The following is a 20,583-nucleotide window of genomic DNA, read 5'->3' as shown; positions in this document are numbered from 1 at the left end:
TTAGGGTAAACCACCTAGGCCAAGGTCCACACTGACCTGACTGACCTCAACTGACAGCACCTTTGAGTTTAGTCCCAAGTGGAGCACTCATTTGCCTGTTGGTGTTGTTAAAAGATATGGAAGCTTGTTAAGACAGTTAATCTACACAGAAGCCTAATGCCCTTGTCATCCATTTACACTCTCTACCAAGATGTAGTGAACTGATACAATCCAAGGGGAGTGTAGAAGCATAGGAGTCTGTATGGTGGGGCAGGCATGGAGATAGGCAGAATGATGCGAGATAGAGCATAGTGTGCGTTACAGTTGGATGCGGGTGAGGATAAGGCAGCCAGCATGGTAGTGGAGATGGGCAGTGTCTGATACCAGAGCTAGGCTCCTGCCTCAGGGTTTTTTCGGCCAGGCCACTGGCTGCACCTGCCTCCATATCGGCTTGCCTCCTCAGTCCCGCCCAGTCCTGCTCAGCGCAGGGCACTGCAGCTCTGCTGGCTGGCCTTTTCCACTGTCTCGGCCAGGGCCAACGTCATACTTCTCTCCATATTATACTTTTTTTTATCTGATTTGTTGTTGTTACATTTTCTTAAAGCAGATACATAACACAAGGAACCTGCTTGGTATTGCTTAACGAGTATGGAGCATTTGTATCAGTCATTGGCAAGTCAAATGGAGTATAGGATTCAGTCAAAGATTATCAAAGAGAGAGAGTGAAGACAGGTAATTTCCTTGTGAAAAACTCAAGAGTTGTACAACTCCTCCAAATGTTAGTGATGAAGCCTGCATTAGGCATTTGATTTCATAATAAAATCGGCTTGCTCGCATGTTACCCCTAGTTTAACACATTTAACATTTCACACCTACTCTACGAACTTGAAATTACAGCTGGTCTCTGACACTGCCAGAGTTAACACATTTACAAGTTGTAGACTTCCAGAAATATTTGGCTCCGTAAACTCCAATCTATCAAGTTTCAGTTTGCTAATACACCCTACTGTATTGTGCTGTTTCTCATGGAAAATTGTTCCACCAACCAGCAGTCAATATGTTCCTAAGTGATGACTCATATGTCACAAAGAGCCGCATAGAGGACAGAAGCTCCATGTTTGTTAAATGCCGCAGATGACTGTGGTCTGGCTGATAGGAGAGAGCTGGTTCCTTTAATTGAGCCATGCCTCATGCCCTGTGACATCAACCCAAACTATGAAAATGATTAAAGGTGCAGTCGGCGATCATACGTGATTTCAAGCCCATACATTTTTTGTCACATTCAGTGACACACCTATGGCTACTGAAAAATGTAAGGTTCATTTAGCAAATGTTATTTTGAAGTATTAAAAAAACATTGTTGTTTTAAGAATTTTCGAACAAAATGGTAGGTAATTAGCGCGTTTACGATAATTGGGGGCAGCCTATCCCCCCAAAAAAAACAAAACGTGTGTTTCTCTGGAAATACTGAAGGGAGAGGTGAGGTACCTCTCTGGTGTGTTTTGTTTGGTCCTTGATGAAATTATAATGTACTTTGTTCTGGACAAAAGCGTCTGCTAAGAAATATAATATAAACATAAGCATAAAGAAATGTGACGTCATGTGCAATTGCTTACCTCACCTTTAAGTCTGAATAAGCAATGTTTTTGCTAATGATACTCCAGTTTACTAGTCTATTACTGTAACACAATTGTCAAGTATAGCCTACTTCATACCAAATGCGCAATTAATATTATTATTAGACAGTGAAACAATGAGAGTATTACTTGTAATTCTAAACCGCAATGGATATAACCTGTTTTCCTCTGATAATGGACTGAAGACATTTACAAGAGAGCACCAAATATTGCTTTTCCATCATTTTAATATTAAATACTCTAAACTCAGAATATAATATCTTCATATAACACATTACAAAACTCACAAATATAAAGTATTTCTATTATAAGTATTCAAACATACCAACAATCACATAGAAAAGGGAGCAGGAATAGTCGGTCTGGGAACACAGTCGAGTGTAATGGCAAAAAAAAAAAAAAATCATACCTTCTCACATTTTCCTGTGAAATAATTTGAGTAACCTTGTCTTACTAACAATTACGGTAAATTAAACTAGATCCATAATATGATGCAGTATGTCTGCGTGACCAAGGCAGGTACAGTACTGTAAGGCCAACAGAACATACATGTACAGTATATACATGAGAGTGTGGTACTACCCTGTGCCCTAGAACAGACTGTCACAAACCACATCATTAGTGCTTCAGAACCAATCAGTGGAGACTCCCTAAGGAAAAATCATGTACTTCTTTATTCAGAAGTCCACTCAAACCATAATACAGCTGCAGTAAAATACAATGTCGAGCACCTGTCGCGTGGAATAATATCACTGCCTTACAGAAATGTGTTGGAAACGGCAAGTGATTTTGAACCATGCACATATTCCGTATATCCGCTATGAGTTGATTTGTCATAAACAGTTCTGGTTGTTAATGCTCTGCATATCAAAAATAAAATAAAACATAAATGTAAATGTAAGGACAAACATATAAACACAACATAATGCAAAAATAAATGAGCCAAAAAAAACAATGTTGTATTGTTAAAGGCACTGTACTGAGGGGGGCTGCCAAAAGTGTTCTGTCCAGGTTGAATAGTAGAATGTGATTGAATGTGATATGATTGAAACCACAGTTTTAGTGCAGTACCGTCTGACTCGTGGCTCTATAGCTGCCAAATGGGAATTCTGTGCCCTTTATTCTAACTTGAAAATGCTGGTTAGTTAGCAGAGGCTCTGCCTAAGGCGTATTGGTGCTGCTGTACTCAGCATGTCATGAGAACGATATACTGAGTCACACGATATGAGCAGCTCTCCTTTGGTCCGAGAACTTCCATGTTGTGTGAGGCGTCATGCAACATACAATACCACACTGTGAAATAAGAGAGTAATGTTGTGTTTGTTGTGATTGAGGAGACCTCTTTTATTTTGGTCTCTATGAATGAAATTATAATGCCTGCACGGGTAGCACAGTTGTAAGCCTCTGTTTTGTAACAGCATTGTTATTGGAGGTTTCCTTTTATCCCAATAACCTCCACAAAAACCCAATGTGCAAAAAAGTATACTAAAAGACATGAGCAAATTTTGCATAGCAATTAAGCCACTCTAAAATTACAAACACATATTCATACAAAACAGACACACAACTGTGATTGAAATGCCCTTTGATGCGACTATCTGTTGTTGCAAATAGCTCTCTGACAATAGACATCCTCTGCACAAAAAAGGATGAGTAACAGATAGTTCACTCGTGGTGAACAGCACGTGGAGGAAAATAAACTCATTTGTAAAAAAGAAAAGAAAAGAAAAAGTCTAAGTTCACACTTCTTCTTGTCTCTGGAACAGGAGGCATGATCAAACTGACCATCTGTCCATTCCATGTTCTGAAATAAACCGGAAAAGACACTAAAATACTCCATGACCTATTTGGCTGTGTTTGCTTTCTTTTTGGGGATTTTCTTTCTTTTCCTGGCAACCAAGTCCACAACATTAGTCCTTTCCCATCATAGGGAACTTTCATGCCGTCTCCCTTTCTCCCTTTGAAATGTTTTTGTTCTATTGTCTGTCAGACCATCAGAAAGGAAGGGTATCCATGAATATTTTGTCCACTATGGGTGGTGGGGGCACCAAGTCCTCCAGCTTCAGGTAGAAGATGCGCTGCAGGCCCTGTATGCACAGGGTCCGCAGTTCCGGAAGCTTCCCTAGCAAGCGTGACAGAGAGCTGGGCTGGGCTTGGTTAGGGTCCGCATTGGTGGTGGAAACATGATCTCGGAAGCACGCAATCAGGTGGTTCTGAAACTCCTCCACGCGCTTAGGCTCTTTAAGACCATGCCGATCTGGAACAGACAAATAGATTTGTTACAATTTTACCAGTGTCTGTGTGTGCATGTGTACATGTGTGTATGCATTTAACAAACAGACCAATCAGGTAGGGGTCTTAGCTCTTACCTGTGATAATGACGAGAGCAGCCAGACAGGAGAAGGAGGACACGTCCAGGTTCATGCGGTGAAGGCTTTGGGAGAACTCCATGATGGAGTCGATCCAGTCACCAAAACCACGGACGCACTGCAAGCGATGCAACACCATCCCATTGCAGAAGATCAGCTTGTCTTTCTCGGGACTTGACCTAGTGGAATACATAGAAAGTCAGACGGTTAGTGCTGTATTCAAGGAATAACCTCCAAGATTTCTTAGAGGGCTTGATGTTTCTCATAGTACATGTCTCTCTTAAATTCCTCAAGTAACACCTATACATGTGTCTTGTCTAAAACTATATGTCTCATACCTGTATGCCAGACGGAGGATGAACAGCTCCACAAATGATGACTCCAGGAGAAGCTCCTGGTCTTCTGGGCAGAATGCAGAGAACCCTGGGACTGAATCTGCCCATTTCCGTATCACATCCATAGTACTTGTCAGCAGATCATAGAACTGTTGGATGTCATTGGCATCCTCTTTTTCTGTTAGTCCATCCACTGTCTCCTTGTACTGTTGAGGACAGAAATAAAGTTTAGATTAAATCTATCCACCTGACCATCATATGGCTCATTACATAATCAGCTGAAGTGATTTACAAACATATTTGGTGCATACCTTAGAGTAATCCAGCTTGCTCAAGGTGGGGTTGGAGTCTATGTGGGCTCTGACCAATGATGCAATAATATTCACAGGAGGGGTTGAGGTGCTTGAATCTGGAACATTCTTTGGCTTTGAGGGTAAGCGTCCCCGACGACCTTTAAGACTGTCTGTGCGCACCACTGAAGGGAGAGACAGGGTGCTCAGTTTACACGAATATCCTTAACAAAGTCTTCCATCATCACACTGGTCAAAAGCACGGCCATCTGTTCACTAGTGCTTATGAGACTGTAAATGAGACTGAGATGCAGACGAATGTTCTCACCTTCTTTCACCATGCCAACAGCCAAGCACTTCTGGAAACGGCAGAACTGGCATCGGTTCCTCCGCCGCTTGTCCACCGGGCAGTCTTTGTTGGCTAGGCACACATACTTTGCATTTTTTTGTACCGTTCGCTGTAAATAAAAATACAAAATATATGTCAATACAATGCAAAAGAGAAACTGGCCACTGATGTAACTACTTTTAGATGTGGTATTGGGGGAGGGGAAATTTTTTAATGTAATACAAATATGTCTAGAGTTGGTGGGTATAACAGAGGCTGACACTTTGCGCTTTAAAAAGGAAAAAGGCTCACTTTAAAGAAACCTTTGCATCCCTCACACGTCCGCACACCGTAGTGCTGGCAGGAGGCGTTGTCTCCACACACGGCGCATCGACCCTCGCTGGACGCAGGACTCCTTGTCTTGGGTGAGGCGAGGGAGCCCTCCATCAGGAGTGAGTTGTCCAGGGATCCCTGCTCCAGGGCCATGTGGCCGAAGGACTGGGACGGAGAGGCGTGCTGGTGCTGGTGCTGCTGCTGAGGGGGCTGGGAGAAGGGGTCGTCGTCTCCCAGCGAGGCCTGCGCCGCGTCCAGCGGGGACGGCTGTTCCACGGGTGTGTTGAAGGTGAAAAAGGAGGGGGCCTGCGGCAGGCCTGGCTTGTCGGACACCCAGCAGCCAGGGCCCGGCGAGTAGGAGTTGAATGGAGAGTCCCAGGTGGACACGGGCTGCGCCTGGTAGCCAGGGGTTGGGGGCGAGGCTGCGGCCGACAGGGGGCTACCATAGTAGTCAGAGCCGCAGGAGGAGAGAGTCTCGTCCAGATAACTGAGGGCAAACGTTCCTGGATAACAGCCGTAGACCTGGAGGTCGTCCAGCTTGAGGGGGGACTGCTGGTCGTGGGGGCTGGAGGCCTCCGCGCCACCATGGGCTGAGCTGGAGGTAGCAGCCGCCGGGATCTGGCAGGCGAAAGCGTCAAACTCCCCCGTGAAGTCTCCTACCAAGGTGTTGATACTGGGGAGCGAGGAGGCAGAGAGCTGCTCAGTTTGGCTGCTGAGGTCCATGACCAACTTGGCGGTGAGGTCTGGGTTCAAAAACTCAGAGTTGAAGTAGGTGTTTTCATAAGGCAAGGTTCCATACTGAGTTTGGACGCAGGGCATAGCTGGAATAATATCACAGAAAGAGAATGAGTGGTACATTTTTTTCAGTATGCGTTGTAATTTCAGTTCAGCCATTTCAGCTTCAATCTGATTTTTTTTTTCAAAACAAGGTGAAACACAGAGGATGTGAATGAGGTGTTTGCATGTTTATGAATTTATAAACTCATGAAAGTGAGATATGAGGGTGAGGCATGAGTAACAGCAGTAGCCATGGAATAGCAGATGGTATGAACATCCACTCGTCACATTTTTAATCTCTTGAATAAACAACACATTCCGAAAATCATCAGCATCACAGGAGTAGCCGTTTAGCACCTATGTCTAGCATCTCTCTCTCTTCCACCTGCTGTGCACCCCCCATCTGCGCTCAACCACTTCCCCTGCCACTAACTATGGGCCTTTCTTCTTCAGCCCTCCGAGATTCTGAGAAAAGCTTAGAAAGCTGCCGGTCTGAGGGAGGATAGTCTTGCTGGGAGATATTGCATTACCGCCCCTTAATGCCATGAAAACCCCTTCAGTTATAAACACGGCGACCCAACCCCCCAAGGACTGACAGCACTAAGAAGTGGAAGGAGTTGGCTTTCAATGGTGGGCATGGTGCCAGCTAAAGTGGGGACCGAGGGTGTGAGAGCACAAGGTGTGTGTGTGTGTGTGTGTGTGTGTGTGTGTGTGTGTGGCTATGAGGGGATCCTAAGGCCGACTCTTTCAAGGATTACTTTTTAAACTTAGCTAACTGTGGTACCAGTTCCATTCTGCTGCCAGCTGGAGTTCATAGTTTTTCCAAGAAATACAAAGAAGGTGTATGTAAGGAGGTTGTGCAAATAGAATCATAAAAGCTTACTCCTTTCAATCAAGATTTTAAAATGCCCACTCATACAGAAGCAGGCATATTCATGGCAGTCTGATTATGTTATTATGTTGTCTCTAACAGAACACGTGACTGCCATTTGCACATTCGTTTCTGGAGTGTTGACTTGCATATCTGATCGAGGAATATGGGAACTGCTGCTGTCAAAACACCTGTTACACACTCACTAAACGCCAAACTACTGACCATCCTTGACCTACGCGAACATCATGAGGTCACGATTTATCCTCTGCACATCCACATGGAACATAGTTGAGCACAAATATGTGAACACATAATAAGGGGACAAGAAAGACACGCGAGAAGGAAATTCGATGCAGCCACGTCCACCTAGCGAGCAGACAGAGAGCCGCCGCCCCCCCTACACCACCTGTCTTCGTATTCGTAGCCTACAAGGGAAATATCTAAAGCTTCAATGACTGAATGGTGATACGACTTTGTTTATCTAATTCCCAAATGCATGTTTTCAGCATAATGATAACAATTAGAGTGCTGGTAATAGGCAAGCTATTACACATGATGGTAATAGGCAAGTAGTAAAATCGTACAACTTCAGTAGCCAACCCCCCAAAGCGAAATGCTATTAAAAGTAGGCTAATAACCGCAGATTTTCCAGACATTTTGCTACATAACAAACAACATCCATGCTCAGCATGTAGGCTACATACTCCACTTGTGTGGACTAATCAATGCATAAACATAAACTACACACGCCCTTCTGTCACGAGCATTGACATATCAGTTAGAAACAAATAGACAGTGTTTAAAATAAATGCATTTACTAACCTGCTTCATGTATATCCAATTAGGCTTATCAATGTAACTTTCTTTTTAGTTTCCTAAATTCCACGAAGGCAGAGAGCATGAATTGTACCACAGGCTCACTATCATCTCCAAACACAGTTTGAGCTCCCTGACTGAAGTAACCAGTGAGATATACAGGCGAATTTATTTTGCCGTGACGACATCCAGAGGCGTTTCTCTAACCATATAAGGTGACTGGGCGGAGACATTTCCGTTTTCACGTCCTCGTGTGTGACGCACAGGGATTCCATTGACGCAAGCATGTGCGGACTGTGTGATCTAAAAATAGGCTCAGAATGACAACGCTACTCGTGGTGGGCTATTACTGCCTGGAATAGACTAAAAATAGACACACAATGATGACATTTTATAGCTAAATCTAGGCAAAACTCCCACATAACAGACTAACACATAATTTCTGCCATCAACAAAGAGAGAGAAAGAAACTTAAACTAAAATACATAGGGAATTTTCTAGCAACATTTTTGGTCTAAACTCACACAAAACCTGATTAGCAGATTAGTGTTTGTGCACCTTCCCAGCTGTGTGTGTGTGTGTGTGTGTGTGTGTGTGTGTGTGTGTGTGATATTTCATGAGTAAGCATAAGTCACAGTGAAACATTACCACGTCAATGCACCAAACACAGTGTTTTGCAATAGGCTACCTAATGGAAACACAATTGTGATGCAGGATAATCTATTTAGCCGCTACATGTAACCTACTTCCCTTTTAAGAACATAGCTGACCATTTTTGGCCTTCAGTACCTCTCTCTAATAATCATTCATTACGATTGTGTAATTCTGCCACAGTGGTATGTGCTAAGATATCATCCTTCAGTGCAAAATCTCTTGAGGTGTGAAAAGGTGTGGAAGCGCTGCCTCTCTCGTTCCCTCATTTACGGGTAGCGCTTACCAAACCCAGAATCCTGAGGCAGCATCACGTGATTAGGCGTGACAGGACAAGTTGGCTTACAATTATATAACAATTATATTACAGCAAAAAAAAAAGGAGGGAGGGGAGGGAACCTAGCAGAGGAGGGACGCAATTTCCCGCAAGAACAAGAACAAGTTTTTGTGCACATTTTGTAATTGCATGAAATTGTTTACCGGTAATGACCAAATAGCTTTCACTACCCACCTCTAAACTAGTTAAAGAACCGCTCGATGGTGTTTTAAGCCCCCACCGTCGACTTCAAGGCAGCGCTGCACCCTTTGACTTCAAGGCACCTAACCCTAACCTTAACCCTAAACCTTGCCTAACCCTAGTGCCTTCCATGCAGCGCTGCCTGGAAGGCGACGCTGGGGGCTTAAAGCAAGAGACTAAAGAACAACCAAGAGACTAAAGAACCAAACTACAACGCCATTTGAAAGCCCTCCATATGACTCATTCATATGTTACTCATATGTCAATCAATGTTCAAACAAATAAAATAATGCTGTAAAGTGTTCACTGCTTCATGCTCAGTACCAGAGATTATCTTTGTGGAAAATGACGCTCCAATATGTTGCATTCGTATATGAATAAGATAAGACACAAGATAAGATAATTAATCCCGCCAGAGGGAATTTGGCTGAGGGGTTGGAAACACACCTGCCAGGTGTGTCCAAGCAGGGACACCCTGAAGCCTCTACTAAAGGAATTACTGTTGTCTCCTACTGTTATCCCCTTCAACGATCAGAACCTCCTCATTATCCAGCAACATTACTGGTATACAAAGGGCACTGAGAAACAGGTTCATTTGCAGACTACATCCAAGGTGGTTGGGGCATAATAAAACAATTTCAACATTTATAAGTAAGAGGGGTGTCGAACAGTAGAGAGTGCATTTTCTGTCCTAGCATCTGCTCCGCTCAGAGTTGTCAGGATGTCGAACAAACATACTGAAATGTGCCTATCTCTCTCGTTTTAAGCTTGTGACAGAGTGGAGTGACTGCTCACTCCCTTCAATACTGCACAGCTGAAGTGAGAAATCGCCTCACTCAAAGTGCACCGCTTGCTCACTGTGTATTGTTACTGTCTATATACTCTCATTTCTTAATATGCCTCCTTGCCCAGGGATTACAGTTGGCAAAACCAATTTGTCATGTTTTCACATATTGCTTGTCCTAAATAAACAATTAAACTAAACACACTCAAAGGCTTAAACCATTGTGTGGTCTGTGGCCTACCTTCAGGTCTCAGTTCTCAGGTTCTCTCAATCCCACCTTAACATAAGATTTAGGCCTAAACAGCACAACAGGAACTGAGAGAAGATTCAGGACCTTTTTTTAAAACAAACATTATCACGCTTGTCTTATTACCATATCCACTTTTATGAAAGTCTACACATAGCGTGCTTTACAAACATGCCCCTGAGCAAATCTGCTCACCTTTCCCACAAGACTACTTTGATCATCAATCAAATTGAGCATCACTTCAATATCAGATAAAAGGACCCTGAGCAAACTGATCAACATCTTGGACAATAAATGTCATCCACTCCACAGCACTATCATAAAGCAAAAGAGCTTGATCAGCTCGAGACTTCGCTCACTGCCATGCGAAAGGCTGAGGAAGTCATTTGTCCCCAGGGCCATTGAACTGTTCAATGCTTCACTTAAGGGAAGAGGAGAGATAGACTTCTCTGCATAGTCTGTCTGCCTCTCCACCCTCTCCATGTCTGATTACCGACTGCCCACTACTGTTTTACTACTGTTTTACTACTGTCCACAGCCTAATGTCTTACTACTGTTCTACTGCTACACTGTTTTTCATGCTATATTAGCACACATGACCAATGGCTTCTGCTAAAATACTGAATGGCTGTAACCCTATTACCTCAACCTATTCTTGCACTGACATAGTTTTTATATTACCTTGTCTACACTATACATTACTCTCTTATCTGTCCATATTATTTATGCTGGTCTCTAGACCTTAATCTTGCACTGTTGGACTACTGTTGGACTGCTTTTTGCACCTCACCATGAGCGTCTCATGCTTGATCATCATCAAGCACACTGTGGATTTTTTAAATTTAATTTATATAGTATATTTAGTATTTAGTTTTGTTAGTTTTTCTTATCTTTTACTGTCTCTATTGTACAGTGGAGTTTTGTTATATGTATATACTTATATTTACCCTTTCTGCTGTAAGTGCATGTTGTGTGTGATGTCTGTAGGCTACTGAGACCTTGAATTTCCCCTTGGGGATCAATAAAGTATCTATCTATCTATCTATCTATCTATCTATCTATCTATCCATCATCTATCTATCTATCTATCTGTCTATCTATCTATCTATCTATTTTGTTGATCAAAACAATTAACTAAAAACACAAACAGCAGGAAATCATTGCAAAATACATGGTATCTCTGTTTCCTCTATCAGTGTTTTTAAAAAAGAACAAAAGATAGCATGACATTTTTTTACACACCCATTGTAATACCAAACAAGTGCAATAACTCTGAAATGCTGTCAGATTTATGGACAAGTGTGGCAAACTATAGTAACAACAAAACAACAACAAAAGCTGTACAGATGAACTAGAATATAGATGATGATAAACTAGAATAGATGATGATAAACTAGAATAGATGATGATAAACTAGAATAGATGATGATAAACTAGAATATAGATGATGATAAACTAGAATAGATGATGATAAACTAGAATAGATGATGATAAACTAGAATATAGATGATGATAAACTAGAATATAGATGATGATAAACTAGAATATAGATGATGATAAACTAGAATAGATGATGATAAACTAGAATATAGATGATGATAAACTAGAATAGACACAAGAAAATATACACACACAAGAAAAAAACATTGGGCAGTCATTATGACCCCATGAACATACATTTCGATTGGTTTATCACTTTTAGTGTGGTAAATTTACATTAGTTGGCTTCTTGAGGCCATGAAATCTCAACTACATTGATATTTTGTATGCACATAGCCAATTTGTGACCAATCATAAATAAATCAATAAATAAATCAATAAACCAACCAGAATATTTCTACAGTTCATTGTAAGTTGGTTACAGTCGCCACTGAGTGCATTATGTATCAATGCAAAATTAGTAATAGTTTAGTTCATGTTTGTGACCTCGAGAAACTATGTGAAGAGAACTATGTGAAAGATCTATGTGAAAAATCGTAGGATTTCTCCTTTAAATCAATATAGTATATCATTTACTTAAACTTCTCATTTCTTCTCAACTTCTCAATTCTCATTTCTAACAGAAACATAGACCTAAAAAGTGCCTTAAAGGCAAGCTACAATGTGTACAACATCTACAGTGGTGAGGTTTCTGAGTTGCCACCAAATACACCTCTGCGTTTCCATGTGGGAGTAATAATTGGCCATCTATAGCCTAAAAAATGGGAAAGCCACTGCTTTTGTTCGGCTTTTCTGGGCTAGAAAGATGTCAGCACAACATGACTGCATGGAGTGAGACCCGTCCCCGATAAGTATAGTATAAGTATATATACTCTTCTGATCCCGTGAGGGAAATTTGGTCTCTGCATTTATCCCAATCCGTGAATTAGTGAAACACACTCATCACTCACAAACAAGTGAGGTGATGCACACACTAATCCCGGCGCAGTGAGCTGCCTGCAACAACAGCGGCGCTCAGGGAGCAGTGAGGGGTTACAGTAGGTGCCTTGCTCAAGGGCACTTCAGCCATGGCCTACTGGTCGGGGTTTGAACCGGCAACCCTCCGGTTACAAGTCCAAAGCGCTAACCAGTAGGCCACGGCTTCCCCCGATAGATAAAGGGCTCATTATGGTGAATAATGAAAAATGAATAATGGTTATGGTATGGTTGTGGTTTACTGTTATGGTTATGGTATTTGGCAGACACTTTTGTCCAAAGCAAATAACACAATGATTATACAGGCAAACACTGATGAAAATGCAGAATATTATATTTCTACTAATATCATGCTAAATCCTCTACTGTAGCTATTATGTAGCCAACTGACTGATTGACTGCCAGCATCAGAAATAATAATAAAAAAAAACATAGTCAAGATATAGAAATGTAGCATGAAAGATTGATATATGAGGCTAAACTATACAATAACTTCCATTCAAGCAGTTACATCTCAGTAACTCGTCTGCTGCTCTGCAAGTGTCCTCCACACACCTGTTGCCTAAAGTTTGTCAGCAGGCCATCTCTGCTGGTGCTTATGTAAAGGGCCACTTACTACCAATAGCAGGGCAGGAGGCACTAATTGCCACTTCACTCAAGAGAGGGTCCCCGCATGCTGAAGCTGAGGCTGGATTTTATTTCTGTAGAATGAGTGTCAAGACATCTTATGTCCAAGGGGACGTTAAATATACACGCACAGCACAAACACACTCGGGCACACACGTCTCTGAGGTGTGTGGTCTGGTCAGCTGGTTGTTCCCCAGCGTCCAGTGAGGTAAAGCGTAAACGGACACATGAACACACAGCTGTCATAGGACCGACCCTCTGAGGCCCCTGAATCTCTCTCTCTCTCTCACACACACAAAACAAACACACACACACACACACACACACACACACACACACACACACACACACACACACACACACACACACACACACACACACATGCTGACGCCCACAAACACCACCGGACTTAAATTCATTACTTGTAAATTGTAAATTTTACTGGAATTCATTCGGTGGTGGATCTAAAGGGCAGAAATATTGTAGATCCCTCCTGCTCATAATGCATCCAACATATTAATAACCACCAATGACAAATTCCAAAGTAAACTGTGTATGTCACATAAGTGGTAACACTTTACAATAAGGGTACACAATTTAGCATTTGTTAAGTATTAGTTAAGAACTAACAAACACTTCATCGTTCATCATTATTTAGTATGTTTGCGACATTACTTGAGGATTAACAAAAGTGCTTTTCCTCATTATTTAGTAGGTGTTATCAGCAGGCGCGCCTGCAGGTGTCTGTAGATGGGTGTGCGTACTATAGCATTCATTCTTGCAGGTGCCCTGGTTATCAGTGTGATTTCCTTTGTTATAAATTATGAATTCCTAATGTGTGCATTGTTAATTCTCAAGTAATGTTGAAAACATACTTAATAATGATGAATTACGTGTTTGTTACTTACTTATTCTTAATTTATACTTAACTAATGCTAAATTATGTACCCTTATTGTAAAGTGTTACCGATATAATAATCACCAGAGAGCTAATAGACAGTAAGCTTAAGACATATTCACCCTAACAAAACAACTGTAGCTAGAAAGGCTGCCTATTTTTAGGATGGAGTAACACAGAGCTTCAGCTGTTTTACACGTAGAGACTTTCCCAGCCCCCAAATTCATCTCATGTCTGTGCCCCACTGGGATCTTTGTTTTATAATAAACTTTCGCCAACCTCGGAGTAACAAATGCAACGTTATTCCACACCAGAGGAAGCTGTTAAGGGGGTTACCACCAACAGTCTGGTAGCATACTGCCTCTGCCGATAAACCCGAGCCGCCCACGGGGCCTAACAGTCACATGAAACTTTAAGAAACAAACACACAAAGAGGAAATCAAGCCTTGGAGTTGTCCCATACACTATTAGCTCACAGGCCTCCCTCGGACAACCCAAGGCTGAGAATATCCTCTCAACAACGTTGTTGGAGCCAAAATAGCTTTGGAATATAATTGTGTGTACTAATCTTGTATATATTTAATATATCTTAGGTAAGTGTAGTAATCATATTATTATTATTGGGGGGCAGCCGTGGTCTACTGGTTAGGGCTTCGGGCTTGTAACTGAAGGGTTGCCGGTTCGATCCCCGACCCAGTAGAAAAAATGTGGGCGGGGAAGTGGTTGAGCACTGCTCTCCCATGCCCACATCCACGGCTGAAGTGCCCTTGAGCAAGGCACCTAACCCCTCACTGCTCCCCGAGCGCCGCTGTAGCAGGCAGCTCACTGCTCCGGGTTAGTGTTTAATTCTGTTATTTCTGTTGAGGTCTTTACAAGTGGAGCAACACAGTTTTCTTACCGTAGCGTAGCGTAGCATATGCTTAAGATATAAGTTTTAATGTACTAACTTGACTGATACATTGGACAACTGGAATAAACCCCCATTTAGAACGTGGAAAACTATTATGATTTTCCAATGGTTGGGGGTGGTTTAGTATAATGTCCAAATGATGGGCAAAAATATTTGTTTCTACACAGTATGATAATAATGGACTTCCATACCATGGTATACCACAATGTTAGTATATCACTGCCACTGCTAGTTTGTAGGGCTCAAGCTACTGACTGGCTTTACAAGTCCCAATAGGAGTCCTCTACTACTCAGGAGGTATAATGTTGTCATCATCCATCAACTTAATCATGATGAAAGCAAAAGGGTCAGTGAGCCTGCTTTATGGCCATACTTCAACACTTTCCCGTGAGCAACTGCTGGGGATGTTTATCCAGCTGCTGCTACCATACTGGCACCGTAAATATGACCTTCCCAAGGCGGTTCATGTCATTTTTGTGATATAATTAGTAGATATTCGTCTGAGAATTACTAGCAACTTTTTAACAATAGGCCTATAGTTTTGCATCACACAGAGCACAACGTTAATCTGTGGCTGTCACAATTCAATGTAAGGATAAAGTGGTTGTCATTTCCTTTTTGAGCTCTGATAAAGTCATACTTCAAAAATTTAAACCCAGCGACATTCTCCCACAAGGGGAAAGGGGTAATTAAGATCCTGAACTAAAGCATCACATTTTGATCTAACTGGATCTTGGTAGGCCTACAATGGTACAAGTGGTACAATCTTAGCATATCCACAGACACAAATTTCTGGAGACTTTCAGGGTATAGGGCAACTTAAGGCCCTCTTAAGTAGATGGTAGCATGTTTTTTTTCTACTTTGCATTTCTTTATCTATTTTTTTAAATTTAAAATTCAATCTATATTTCATCCAAGGAACAACTTAACTGTGAGCGATCACATACCTTTACCAAAGAACAGCATGAGAAAGACTAATGTGAAATCTAATGTGTCACAAAAGCACCTCCACAACAGACTATCTGTCTTCAGGGAGGGAGCTGAGAGGCCATTAGTGGGACAAGACTCCCTGTCAGGCCAGCTCTCCTGGGACAGAGAGCAAAGCCTGCGGCCTGACTCAGGTTAAAGAAGGCATTTATCCAGGAGGAATTAGTATTTTTACCCCCAAAAAAAAAAAAAACAACAACAACTGAGCATCAAGTCAAATTACCACAGATGGCAAAACTAAATGTGAAGAGAGAAGAGTTGTAAACTCCATCGCTTCATCTCATGCATCTTGTGCACCTTCGAAGGCTACTCATCTTATTTGCACCTGCTCTTATGGTCATTTTATAGTGCAAAATGCGGTAAATGTCTACTGTTGACTGTTTAAGGCTATCTGCTTTACATATCTGCATGAACAGGCTATACTACTGATACAAAACATGCTGTTTCAAAATCTTTCGTAATATAAATCAACAAACTACTAGACAAGAGCTATCGGATGGACTGATAACCTAACATTTTGATGTTTGATGTCATCCATGATAGCAATCATTCCATGATAATCCATTTTTATTAACATAATATAGGCTACCTACCGGCGTTGGAGACACCTGTCGCACGTGCTTTCATCAGGAGGCTATCCCGTCACGCTAAGTATTTTGGCTGCGCGCCGCTCGTTCTCAATGGCAGCGTTGTTCATCACCTCACTCCAGCACCATCTAATGCAAGCTAGTTCGGCGTTGTGATAATGACCACGTCTTATATGTCTCTCCTTAAATTTCGAGGCCATGGCGATTGGAATCACGGGGAACCCATCTTACTTACAGAAACAGAGTGGGCTTTTTCTTCCTAGAAGCCCTCTACGCAATGCGATACTCGTTTTCCAGCCAGATCTATCTCCCCCCTTGTTCCATTCGGCTATTCGCTTACCATAGAACAGCCGATGCTTGTCTCGCGCAGAACAACGGAGGCAGGTCCCTCCGATGACGTCAATCAGAGGTACCCATTGACGTAGGTGGAATCCCTGCCAGTGACGTCAGTTCAAAACCAGAAAACAAAGAGGGAAAGTGGGCTTCTAAAAATAGAAAGCGGAACAAAGGAGCGATGAATGAGACCTCCGCATGGTTAAAATAAGAAACAACTCCAGACTTTATAGAGCAACATTTACAAGTCTGTCCCTATAAGTCTAGGCCAGCTCGTCTCCGTCAGTTGTAGGCTATTTGTCCTGAGCTTGTTACAAACGTGTTACACAATTCTGGTCTTGTAACTTGCATGTTCTTTTACATGTAGAAGTTGCTAGACTGAACGCCTGTTTGCTGTATAATGAAACTTCAATATTTGTCTGTCTTTTGAGAGACCATAGGGCCTATATGTCACCTTGAATCACAGTGCCTAAGGGCCAGCCGGCAGACAGACTATCATAATAAGTAAACATGAGCTTATTATAATAGCCTATTAGTTGGCGTCATGCAAAATCTATTTTATGAAAACCCACTAAGTCCAGGATAAACATGTCAGTTATAGCCTACACATGGTAGAACAAAGCTGCCTTCCTCTTTTAGTTCTCTCCATGCTTCTGGGCTATGCAAGCTCACTACAACAACAGTTTCATAAAGGATGTTGCTGTGGATGATACTATTGTTGTAGCCTACTCTTGGGGGAACTGAGTGAGGTAAACAACGTGACGGTGGTCTATAATGGAATAAAGCTGCAAACGTGACTATACGTACGTACATATCAGGCTGTGGTATGGGAATGATTGGAGACTTTGTACTAAGAGATACAGTCGACAATTCAACTCAATTCAATTCATTCTATTCTACATGCATGTCGCCATATTGTCAAACTGCAGCACATAGTCAATACATCATCCATCATCTTCTCTTCCATCAGCTGAATCTGTGAATGACAAAATGTATAGTCAAAAGAGGGAATAAAATGCTCTCTGACTCTCACACCCTACTCATAGACTCCTCCAGAAAAAGGGGGCCGAAAAAGATCCCTGTCAAAACATCCCGAGCCTTTTTCACTACTACAATATGATCCAATTACAAGAAATTTGCACTTAAATCTTGTGAATATTGTTTGCATAGACTAACTGTCATGTGTGTCAGTGTCTCATTTGTTTCTAATGTTTACCGTGTTGCCTATATTGTTACTGTACTGGAATAAACTGTAACAGAACTGATTCTGATTCTAATAAGGATATGTCTCAAGGTGTTACTTGGTGTTTTAAGCACCTAACATCGTCTTCCATGCAGCATTGCATGGAAGGCACTAGGGTTAGAGTTAGGGTTAAAGTTAGTGTTAGGTGCCTTGCCAGTCGCAGCGCTGTCTTGAAGTCAACAGTGGGGGCTTAAAACACCATCGAGCTCTCAAGGTGCAGATGTCTGAACTCCTGAGGCATCATAGTGATTGGATGAATTGTTTATGGTTCAGTCAATGATAATAGAAAATTGGATTGCATTTCTAGGGTATTCTAAGGTACTATGGGATTTTTAGGACCAAAAAAAAAATACAATAGACTCACTCATAATTATGCATTCTTTAGTACAGTGGTCCCCAAACTACAGCCTGCCACCTCATTTTGGGTGGCCCCCCAAAACATGTCCGTGGTATATAGCATTCGGCCTGCACAGGAGTACGACACCGTCAAACTATAGCCAAACCTCCTTAATTTTCCCCATTCATTCTCTATGGTGAGTCGTAACAGTACATATGTAATACTTTTTTGTCCACTGGTGTTTGTTTTGGCGCTGTTTTGAGTTTGCCATTGAAAACAAAATGAAAAGTAGGCCTAAGTATTCTAAACAGTTATCTATTAATTGTTAATAGGCTCAACTTCTATTCAAATAATATTTCTAGGATAATTATTTCTATTTTTTATTCACTCGTTCAAATGTTCATACAGTTCTCACCGGTGATTGAAAGTTAGAATGGTGGTCATTTCAGATGCTTCCCTCTCTTACAGCCAGGCATAGTGAGCTGGCACTCTGAAGAAAATGTTTGGGGACCACTGATTTAGTGTATAATTGCATGTAACTAATCATTATGTTTTTGTTGAGCTTGTTGTATCTACATTGGAAGCAAATCCTCTTCCATGGAGACCACCACCATACTGCTTTGCCATTTTTCTTGAGTAGCCCAGAACAGACAAAAGATAAGACTGGCTAAAGAGACTGCCCTCTGTGCTTTCATATCTAATGGCCACCATAGACCATCCGACATGCCTGCAAAGGGAGGGGTATTCAGTTGGTTGCAATCGGCAACCTTGTAGATGCCACTAAATCCAACACTAGGCACACTAATACATTTAAGCTGACTTACCACTCTGAGCACGATTTAAAATAAGAGACATTGTGAATATAATCAAACAGAAATATTGCAATAAATACTAAGTTATAAAAAATATTAAAATGTAAAATCACATAGACCTAAAACTGAGTACAAATGGACACATCATTTTGTAGTCTGTTTTTGACACACTGACAGCATCTTTAAATCAAAGTGTCATTACTACTAAAATGGTTAATGAGTAATAATTGTGCTTATTGTTCGATAACCCCTGTGTTTTTTTGACTAGACAAGCCATGATTTAATTCTACACTTGCCTTAAAAATATCCACCTAGCCTATATTTGAATGCCACTAATAGCCTCCCACTGAAATTAGGCCTATGCTAATTTAACCTTTGCAATTTGGAACTTTTTGCAATTTGGGATGTCTGAGAATGACAATAACATCCGCCCATCCATGTGTGGATTGGACCATTTCTGGAAAATTGTCATAAAACAAGACCCACGCTACCACAATTAACCTCTTGGTCCATAGTAATTAACTTTTCTTTTTGATAGAAAGCAAGTTTTTTCTTTTAAACCTCGTTTGATTAGCCGATATCAGCCAGTAGAACCGGTTTGGATCTTTCTGTCTGAACGGGGTAGGTTTATAGGCTATGGCGCATAGATGCATTCCTGGCTGGTCAGCTGGTCTCTGTCAAGGAAGTCAACGAGGGCAAACAATGATAATGAGCGCCCCCGCGAGGACAAGAGAGCTTCCGCACACTTCGGGTTTGCGACACATGTTTTTCTTGCCTTCTCTTGTACTGCAGTTTTTCTGATGTAGAATGCAGTACAATATTTTCATGTCCAAAAATATGGCATTTCTGCAGTAACGTGCAAGGCTATATAGTGCAATGCAGGTTTTTCCATGTCCAAAATATGCCATTTCCTGCATATGAACAGGAAGTAATAATATAACATAATAAACTAAAATATAACTTGATAACTTGACCTAGTTTCTGGACACCTCAAGTTTATGAGAAAAACAGGCGACTGATCTAGTTTTAGTCCTTCTATAGTTGAGCTTATAACCGGAGCCTAGATTTGAATGGAGTCTTGATGAAAATGAATGAGCACCCTGAACTCTTGGCTGGATCATGCAAGTGTCAGCTGGTCCTTTGCATCGTGGGCAGAGTGGGCAGGCGGTCAAGATCCTGCACACAGAAAGCATGCGAGGGGCAGGCATCTAGTTCATGAGGTACATGTGAGCATGAAGCTCGGGTTACACAACCGGGGGCATTTCCCTGTCTGTAGCCCCGCAAAGGCATGCCAGTGCTAGGCAGTGTGGGGACAGGGACGGGGGGTGGGGAGGGATGTTGAGGTGGTGGCAGGCAGCGGGTGGGGGGGATTGAACAGGGTGTTGGTTCCACACCACATGATCCCATAAAAGCAGTCCTGGTGCTGGAAACGCTAACCCCTCAGTCAAGCACCGCACTGCAAGATCTGCAAAGGAGTGCTTATCTTGGGCACAATGT

General features: G+C 41.9%; 1 protein-coding gene across 3 annotated transcripts; it reads right to left on the bottom strand.

Annotated features, from left to right (window-relative positions):
* Nucleotides 1-2,267: 2,267 nt before the first annotated feature.
* nr4a1 (nuclear receptor subfamily 4, group A, member 1) lies at nt 2,268-18,649 on the bottom strand. Of its 3 annotated transcripts, none has more exons than XM_048254006.1 (7): nt 16,702-18,649; nt 5,251-6,092; nt 4,939-5,068; nt 4,632-4,795; nt 4,324-4,526; nt 3,986-4,164; nt 2,268-3,873 (listed from the first exon to the last, which is right to left on the bottom strand). In XM_048254006.1, exons 2-7 carry the CDS (start codon nt 6,088-6,090, stop codon nt 3,611-3,613), a joined length of 1,779 nt encoding a protein of 592 aa, XP_048109963.1. In that variant the 5' UTR covers nt 6,091-6,092; nt 16,702-18,649; the 3' UTR covers nt 2,268-3,610. The 3 variants fall into 3 exon arrangements, with proteins under 3 accessions (XP_048109963.1, XP_048109961.1, XP_048109962.1); XM_048254004.1 differs by lacking the exon at nt 16,702-18,649 and adding an exon at nt 16,368-16,692; XM_048254005.1 differs by lacking the exon at nt 16,702-18,649 and adding an exon at nt 7,745-8,173.
* Between the last annotated feature and the right edge of the window lie 1,934 nt (nt 18,650-20,583).

Source organism: Alosa alosa, chromosome 10 (assembly GCF_017589495.1).
Source record: "Alosa alosa isolate M-15738 ecotype Scorff River chromosome 10, AALO_Geno_1.1, whole genome shotgun sequence".
Classification (NCBI taxonomy): Eukaryota; Metazoa; Chordata; class Actinopteri; order Clupeiformes; family Clupeidae; genus Alosa; species Alosa alosa.
This window is presented reverse-complemented; position numbering and strand designations above follow the sequence as displayed.

What these genes read in the sequence shown, in the direction of transcription:
- nr4a1 (XM_048254004.1), bottom strand. Translation starts at nt 16,401, where the DNA reads ATGAAAGCACGTGCGACAGGTGTCTCCAACGCCG. An exon ending in GACAGGTGTCTCCAACGCCG is followed by an intron (nt 6,093 to 16,367) that starts GTAGGTAGCCTA and finishes ATATTATTCCAG; the next exon opens with CTATGCCCTGCGTCCAAACT. An exon ending in TGTTGGCATGGTGAAAGAAG is followed by an intron (nt 4,796 to 4,938) that starts GTGAGAACATTC and finishes CTCTCCCTTCAG; the next exon opens with TGGTGCGCACAGACAGTCTT.